The sequence below is a fragment of the Varanus komodoensis genome, unplaced genomic scaffold (assembly GCF_004798865.1).
Source record: "Varanus komodoensis strain SLA01 unplaced genomic scaffold, ASM479886v1 scaffold53, whole genome shotgun sequence".
Lineage (NCBI taxonomy): Eukaryota > Metazoa > Chordata > Lepidosauria > Squamata > Varanidae > Varanus > Varanus komodoensis.
Window position 1 is genome coordinate 4,581,948 of NW_025336126.1, and position 9,319 is coordinate 4,591,266.

General features: G+C 38.8%; 1 protein-coding gene across 1 annotated transcript in view; it reads right to left on the reverse strand.

Moving 5' to 3' along the window:
- Nucleotides 1–9,319, reverse strand: part of KASH5 (KASH domain containing 5) — a 38,586-nt gene that overhangs the window by 18,575 nt on the left and 10,692 nt on the right. The window contains exons 10-13 of the mRNA XM_044447848.1: nucleotides 8,771–8,835; nucleotides 5,135–5,222; nucleotides 4,432–4,539; nucleotides 3,887–4,035 (exon numbers count right to left, since the gene is read on the reverse strand). Of these exons, the coding sequence (XP_044303783.1) occupies nucleotides 3,887–4,035; nucleotides 4,432–4,539; nucleotides 5,135–5,222; nucleotides 8,771–8,835 (410 nt within the window). The remainder of the gene's footprint in view (nucleotides 1–3,886; nucleotides 4,036–4,431; nucleotides 4,540–5,134; nucleotides 5,223–8,770; nucleotides 8,836–9,319) is intronic.

Here is a 9,319-nt window from a genome sequence, read left to right on the forward strand (position 1 = left end):
GTCCAATATGCTACTGGGGAAGAGCAGAGGGCTAGTACTAGTAGCATATTGGACACCTTCCGACCGGAGGGGCTCATCTTCCGGCGTCATATCTTTTTGCCTTTTGGTACTGTCTGTGGGGTTTTCATGGCAAAGATACTGGAGTGGGTTGCCATTTCCTTCTCCAGTGGATCACGTTTTGTCAGAGCTCTCTGCTATGACCTGCCCATCTTGGGTGACCCTGCACGGCATAGCTCATAGCTTCACTGAGCTACGCAAGCCCCTTCGCCACAACAAGGCAGTGATCCATGAAGGAGAATTAACAACCTACAAGCACCTAATTCATAGGTTTTTATTTTGAAATCTTAACAACGAATCATAAGTTAACTTTGGACTGTTTAAACCCTAAACAACCCAGCAATCTGGTTCACACAAAATGACAAGCTGGAATACAGTTTGAACTGAGGGTGGTGTGAACTCATGTGTGCTAACAAACTATAGTTCGTTAACTATGAACAATCCAACAACAAACTATCTGTCCACTGTATGATTAACAAACCATGGTGTGTTAATACACCTGGGATCACACAATGTGACCATCCACAACAACACTACATATTGAACCTATAGTCTGGCTTATCATTTTGTGTGAATCCAGCACTAGTGTTCAGGTACACAATGCAACCTACAAACAAGGGAAACAGAAGTTGTTAAATGAAACAGCAGTAACAAATGCTGCCTCTAGCACATCTGATCTCTACTCTGACAGCCCATGTGATATGCAACTAGTGTGTTATTGTGACATGAGAACTAGATTAAGACTCAAAAGCAACCTGAGATGACAGCTTTTTGTGATAAAGGGCTGGATCCAGATGTAGTCATTTTGGATTGGACCAACAAAAATAAGTGGAACTTAAGTTAGTAATTACTAGCCTACATCCCATTAATTTTAATGTCTAAGTATGACTATAACTGGACTCAACCCAAAGTATATCAGAGCAAATCTAGTTTATGGAAAACGTGCACAAGACTAATTTTAGAAAAACTGAAAAAAATGGAAGTACAGGTAGCACTGAAATGTTGAAAGCTTGCTTGGTATAGATTAGTAACCCTAGCTTCAATACCTCAATTTAGCAGTCTGCATATATTATAATGATTAAAAGTTCTGAACTTTCCCTGGAAGCCAAAATGACAACACTGAAGCCATTGAAAAGAGGGTGATTTTGAAAAAGACTTCCTTGAAACTTTTTCTGTACTGCTGATCATTTCTGCCCATTCTAATCACATTCCAACCATCAAAATCATGCCAGGACACCTCGTTTTTGTAACCCTAACCCTACCCAGGTGCACACCCCTAACCCTAATATAGAGCTAAATTACCATTGAAAAGAGGGCGATTTTGAAAAGGCCTTCCTTGAGTAGCTTTTTCTGCACAGCTCATCATTTCTTCCCATTCTAAACACATTCCAACCATCAAAATCATGCCAGAGCACCTCGTTCTTCTAACCCTAACCCTACCCTGGTGCACACCCCTAACCCTAATATAGGGCCAAAATACCTTTGAAAAGAGGGCATTTTTGAAAAAGTCTTCCTTGTGCAGCTTTTTTTGCATAGCTCATCATTTCTGCCTATTCTAAATGCAATAAAACCTGAAAACTGAGGTTTTAGTTTAGAAAAAACACCTCACAGCCAGTCCAAGCAAATCCTTGGCAGCGCACTGACCAGCCATGCGAAAGCTCAGATGAGTGGCGGCTAATGAGTCGGGGCTTGTGATGTCATCACCTGGTGCCACTACTCCAAACTGTGGTCCAAGGAAATTCACAAGATGTGTGATACAGACCACAATGGCAATCTTTTATAGGTATCTCTAGTCACTTTCTAATGTTACTCCATCTCAAACTTTCATTATTGGAAATATTCAAAATGTCACCTCCTTTCTGAGATACTGAATGACTAATACCTTGTTAGTATGCGATATACTAAGTGTCCTTAATCATGTTCCTGTTAGCTTTGCCAATGACTGCTCTGTAATTGAGCACATACTGCATAGTTTCTGCACACTAGTGAAAACCAAATAGACTTCAATTTTTCCTACTGTCAAAGGGCTTCCTTTTCACTTTATGATTGAGGGCATTGCTCCCACTACTGCAGCAAGTTTTTTTAAAACAAATATGGCACAAATATTCATATACGTTCTTAGGCTCATTCATAATTATTATAGGAGTAGGAAGAAAAGCTTAATCCAGTAGAGAGACTGTGCAATGTAGTGGTTAAGAATGCGGGACTAGGACTCAGGCAACCTGGGTTCTAGTCCTCACTCAGCCATGGAGACAACTGGGTGACTTTGGGCCTGTCACAGACTCTCAGCCCAACCCTACCTCACAGGGTTGTTATGAGAATGAGATTGAGAGGAGAATTATCTAAGCTGCTTTGAGTTCTTTGGAGGGAAAAAGGCCTATATCCCTATTATTATAAATATGCTAAATAAGATTAAAAATGATGGCATTGCTTCAGTCAACTTGATATGTCTTGCTGACTTAACCGCACTTTAAATATGGTTTCATTCACTCTTCCATATTCCTGCTTCTGACTTCTTTTTTCCCTATATACTGGGTTATGTCACGGTAACATGGTTCTTCAAGATACAAGAACTCACTTGCTTTTTTCAACACCTTCCTGCATTTTTTAATTTATTGTTATACTGCCCAACACTCAAGGCTCTCTGGGTGGTTAACGAAAGTTAAGAAAAAGTTAAAGCATGCACACAAAACACATACAAGATAAAATCAACTTAACAAAGCTGCATAATAAAATATTACAAATGAAGTTTAAAAATTAAACCAATTAAATGCTGGGAGAATAAAAAGGTCTTTACCTGGCACTGAAAAAAATACGAAGTAGGTGCCAAGTGCACCTCTTTGGAAAACTCATTCCACAAATGGAGTGCCATGACTAAAAAGGCCATCATTTTGGTAGCCAGTTGCCTCACTTCCTTTGGAAGGAGCCCTTACAGAGTTCTTTGGGTCCCCGCAAAGAGGACCAGAGGATCTAGGTAGGTACATATGGAACAAAGTGATTCTTCAGATAACTGGCCCCAAGCACTTTAGGGCTTTGAGTGTTAGAAGTGGCACTTTGAATCAGGCCTGGACTTTACCTGGCAGCCAATGCAGCTGGGAGAGGACTAGAGTAATATATCCTTGTAAGCCAGCCTGCATTAAACAACAATAGTTTAAACTATGCTATAGTTTTTATACTATAGTTTAAACAACAACACTATAGTTTATATTTTTAAATTGTTGCGACCACCCGGGCAGCTTTGGCTAATGGGGGTATAAATATGGGAAAAATAAAAGATAAAAATAACTGTACAATGGTATTATTTCTCTTATCTAGGGAGAAAAATTACCTGAGTGTCCATATTAGATGAACAGGTGCACATCTTCTTGTTTGGAGTCACCCCAATCATTTTGTTGTCACTAATCTGTTCACCTGCTTGGCTGTCCTTTTTTGTTTTTACCATTCTGGATTGAAAGAAAAAGTTTGTTTTCACAGGAGGTAGAATGATTTACACTCATATGACCCAATTGTTTATTGAAAACTTTGCCAAGGGAAATTTTATTTCAACTGTAAAGTTTTGTCCCCTAAATGCTTTATGCCATGCTTCAGTCACAAATCAAACTTACCGAAATTCAGAGCAGTATTTTTGTGCAGCAAACACAGAACAAAATAACGCAGCTCCTTAAAGACTTGTATTCTTTTTTGTTTTATGAAAGGTTATTTAACAATAAGTTTGTTAATTCTTAATCTGTCACAAAACTCATTTTTGTGTTAACTGAGCAGGGCAGAATAAAAGGTATATAGAATGTGCAAGTACCTCACAAGCACTCAAGTTCTTCATTGTTCCTACCTTACCACCTTTTCTGATGGAAAATGTAGCGGTTGGTTGCATTCCTGATTCTTCATTAGTGGAACATCTGTTACAAAATCCAGGTAAGACGAACTATGTGCTCTCTGCAGCAGTGCTTTGATATCTTCTGTCCCTGATATGTCTAATACCTGGAGAGAAAAAGAGAAGGGTAGCTGTATCACAGAGCCACCTTAGAAATGTCGTATATCTTGAGATGACTGAAAAATGAAGTTCAGAAGAAAGCAACTGTTGACACAATAGCGGAACAGTGCAGTTATGCAAGTGGAGAAAGCATTCTTCTGCTTTCACAAATCACATGTCTTTCCTGCTCTAAAAAAATTAAATGCAGAAAGTGCTGTTTAAAAACTGGAGTAAACTAGAGGGTGATGGTGGAGTCTAAATAACCCATGAACAAATGTAAGGAAAGGTAAGTGCACAATAAATTTAGTAAAGTTCATATTGACAGCTTGAATTCAGATGAAATATTCCCAGGAATGAAAGAAAGTTATAGTATATTCCTTCCCATTTGCAATTTCTACACTTACCAGTTCTTCTGTCAAAGTTTTGGTGTCCCTTGCAGTCACTGGATTTGTCTTCAAAGTTGGCAATACCCCACACAAAGGACTAGGCAGGTCAGCCTCTTCACTGAACCCCTGCTGAACATAGCAAGAGCATCTCACTTAATAGCTCAATGAGTATTGTACAGACTTTGGATGTCTCCCCTCAAAGTAGCATTTCATGTAAAATATTGCTTTTCTTTAACACTTAAATTGCAATATTGTGTTCCTATGAAAATGCTATTCTTACCACAGTAGCACATATGCATCTACTGCAAGCATTACATAAAGTATATCTGTAAAAGTATCAAAGGCTGGTCCCAAACATTACTAGTAATGAGTCACAAATTCTATTTTAAAACGGTGTCCTTACTGTGTATTACCACAGCAATGCGATAACCATTCAGCTTTGAAACAAAATTGAAAATAGAGCACTATTGATCCCCTTTCCTACACTGTTCTGCCCTTTCTGAAATTTCTAGATTTTTCAAAAATGTGCTTGTTAGCTAGGGGTCACTGAGTTGCATTCATACAAAAGCATTGCCCAAATTTATGTTCAGCTGACACAAATGTATAACCCTGTGCTGCCAGCAGCTTCCCAGACCTCTGTGCTATCTGAGGTGAGCACAGGCCTGCTTCCCTTTTATGGTCAAATTAATGATACAACACTTCAAGAAGCAATATTTCTTACATTCCGTGATTCTTGAATCTCTGAACAGAGTGGCTGTGCAGAAGCCTTTAAACAAGCCTTTACACTTTGTAGGGAATCTCTTGGTAGCCTGCATTAAGAAACAGTCATCACAACATTCATTAAGCTGGAAGAAAAAGATGTGCACCTCACACTGCTTTTTAAAATATTCCTGTATGCAGACATACTATCTGTTATGTAGAACTATTTAAAATCTGCATGATAGCAGAATATACTGGGGAGGTTGTAAAAAAAGTGTTGTGGTCCCCAAATCAAAACTAGGCACGTTTCACTTAAGCTACAGTATAGACAAATTCAGATTGATTATTTTTCTCTCCCTACAGCACCTGATGGAAATTTCAGCATGGGTTGGTCATGGATTTATCACTGCAGTGGGTAAATCTGGACAATACTTTAAGCTCAGCGTAGCACTGCCCCACCCCCTCTTCCCCACTCAGTCCAAGTGTATGGAGCTGGTATCCTTGAAAACACCACACTGGACTACTGAAGAGTGCAGGATGCCAGCTACTGAAAGTGAGAATCTTTGCTTACCAGGCATGAGCAGGAACATGGGATGGAGAGCCCAGATAAGGGAGCACAAGCCCTCTTGCTGCTTGGCTAAGCAGTCCCACAACTGAGCAGTGAAAAAGCACTCCCGTCTGCTAAGTGAGCTGCTCACTGGATATAAAGTGCTTCTTGGGCACTTCTCCATTTGTCATCATCTAGACCCTTCAGTGGCAACCCTTTTTTCTGCTCTGGCCAAGAGACTCTCTAGCCTTTTGGCTTGACCATGGCTTAGCACAGTGTCCAGGCTCAGAGGGCACACAAAACCACAGGGTACTTCCTGAACTCCACTACAAGCCAAGGCTAGTTGGGATGGTTTATAAACCACCTCTCAGGAAGTAGGGAGTTCCACACAACACACTAAGCCATGTGCAGATTCCATATGCAGGGCGATAAAATCTCCCCTGGAAGAATCATGGATTTCCTCTAGAATGACCAGTTTGTTCCTACACTTTTTATGGGTCTTCTAAGTTCAGCAAAGCATAAGAAAAGCTATGCTGGATCACACCAAGTCCATCTAGTTCACACAGGAGCCAACCAGCTACACACAGGAATCCCATAAGTAAGACATGAGTGTAACAGCACCTTTCTACCAATGTTCCCTAGCAACTAGTGCACATAGGCAGACTGCCTCAAATACTGGAGGTAGCCTATAGTCACCAAGACAAGCAGCCATTGATAGTCTTATCCTTCATGTATTCATCCAGTTCCCTTTAAAAGCCATCCAGACTGATAGCTGTTGCATCTTGTAGAATCTATACATCTTATGAAATATGAGTTACACATTTCATGGTATGCACCTATTCTCCATGGTAAAGCCAATCTCTTGCAACAAAGACCTGGGGAAAGAACATCAAATTACTGGGCAGGATCACCAATACATGAAGGAAAATGCTGGAAACGTGTGTATTTCCTGTTCCAGCGGGAGATAGGGGTTATACCCATAGGCTGCAGAGGATGGCAAAACCTGGGATTAGACTTGGAGGATTATTGGACAACAAATTTACATGTCGGATTTGTCAAGCATGATTTTTTTCTTTTAAAGAGAGATTATGTGACTGTTTCTTTGGAGTGATTTTTGTCCATGGTAACCTTATTAGGAAAGAAGACTAGATTAGATCACCCTCAAAGTTTCTTCTCCAGTTCTAATTTTAATTAACTAAGAGAGTCATCCTATAGGCCTTAGATATTGTACAAGGGACCACAAGACAGTTCAGATTCCAAGCTCTGTGGGTGGAGACAGCCCTCAGAGCTCCACTCCCATTCCCCTGCAACTGGTGCAGAAATTATTGTGCTGAATTCTCTTCTTGCATGGAAAAGCAACCTCAAAGAGGAGTTAAAGGGAAAGGAGAATGGAGAAACCAGATCCAAGGTATGCTGAAGCTGCTTCAGCTTCCTTTCATCCCTCCCCTTCTCAGATTCTCCAGGTAAAATTGCAAAAAAAAAAAAAAACCTGTCTAACAAAGTACAGGGCAGGAATATGAGGAAGCCAAGATCCTTCTGCTCCTCATTGGATGTTCATAAGCCTCCATGTTCAAAGACCTTAATGGCATCCCAATAGGTTTATACCCTAAAGGACACTTCCATCCAGATTTGTTCCTTTCTCACTAAAGTGCAAGACTAAATTATCTCTGTTCCTATCTCCAGATCTCACCCTAGTGTGTCCCTCTAAAGTCAGAAAGAATTATTTCAGTTTCTTAATGCCAAATACACAGAACTGGGTCACAAGGCATGATGTGCACACATGAAACTAATTTCTTTGGAGATAGCAAGTTAAACTGCATCTGTTCTACCGCTTGACTCGAGCACTCCCAAGTACAGCTAACTGGAACAGAAGTACTTCCTTATGAAGCTTGGAGTGATATGCTCTGTGAGTTTCAGTCCCCTTCAGATTCTCATTCTTCTAGTCTAAGTTGAATAAGTTCACATCACTTTTGCAAATTTTAAAATAATTCCAGCCTGAAAAAAAATCCTAATATATGATTTTTTGTATTCTTTTTGCCTCGCATTTATGTTTTGCAAGCAATTCTTCCTGATTCTTATGTTATTCTCCATAATATTCACATTTTGTGTGCCATTTTTGTGTATATATGTATTTTATTGGAGTGCTACATCCCAAAATTTAGAAAAGAGCCTACATGTGCTTTAGGTTACATTTTGGTTCAAGATGTGCAAATTAGGTAAGATTGGACTAAAATGCAAACCAAATGAGTTTCTCCCCCATTCCTAACTCCAAGTCCTGCTCAACTGCTTTGTGAGTCATTGCCCTTGGCACATCATTTTTAATAGCACAAAATGAAATAATAAGGGCAGCTTCATTTGTTCATGGACAGATAAGGCAGTTGTGAACTTTTCCCTTTAACAAAAAGCAAAAATTCAGGTTTAACTGTTACTGATTATTTGCCTCCAGAAGGCCCTCAATGTTAACAGTTTTATGAGAGCTGAATTATTGCATTAATAAAAAAGCAATGCACTACCTTAATTATTATGAATAATAGTTTTATTCATGTGTTTATATACATGTGTATCCTAAACTATTGCTAAAGCTCAGGGGTAGTTGGCACAATTTAAAATCAACACATTCAAATCAATTAAACTAAAAAATAATAGCAAAAATCCCACATTCTTTAAAAGATGAATTCTGTGGCCACAATAAAGAAACTCAAATGAGAACATTTCTTGAATAATGTCTTACAATATTTGTAAAGCTCAAGAATGTAGTAATAACTTGGGGGCACTTTTTCAGTGTCTGTATTCATATATAATTCAAACCGGCCATAAGCAGGAAATTTATTTACAACAGCTCATTATAGGAATGAAGACTGTAGATATAGATACTGAGATATAGAGTTCAATCACTGTATGTTTATTCTGACATATATTTTATATTTTACATTTTCATGTCCTGAAAGAATGAATCCTTAATTCAAAAAATGATGGTAATTTGTATGGATAATTGTGACAAAGATTGGGAAACTTTCACTGGCAAGACACCACTAGATATAGGACGACTTATTTTCCCTGCCAATCTAAGAACTACTCAAAAAGGACCCAGCTATTTCTGACAAGACTTACATATCTAGATGTTGACAGGTCTGACCCAGGTGGTCTTGAAGCTTGCTGACTTCCACTTTGAGTTCCTACATGGAGATCAGAGAGAGAACCTGGTGCAGTTATGTTAGTAGAGCAAGGATAGGAAACATGTGGACCTTCAGATGTTGTTTGATACATCCCCAACATACTGGAGATGCTGGCCTCCTTGGGGTAAAATGTAGGTATCTCTATAGCCTGAAGAATGGGCATACACTGAACAACACTGTGAAGTTATTAACCATTTCCCATTCCTGGTCTGTATTACCAATTTTGACTTAGGATTTGTGGTCAAGGAATATTATTATTATTATTATTATTATTATTATTATTATTATTATTATTATAACATTTCTATGCCGCCCCTTGCCGAAACCTCGGGGCGGCTTACAACATGATAAAATACATTGAAATACAATAGTACATAATAAATTACCATTAAATATAAAAATACAAAGAATACATTGATTTACAAATATAAAATTAAAATTATCAGTATAAAATAAAAATATAGGAGGAGAAAGAGAAGGAAGA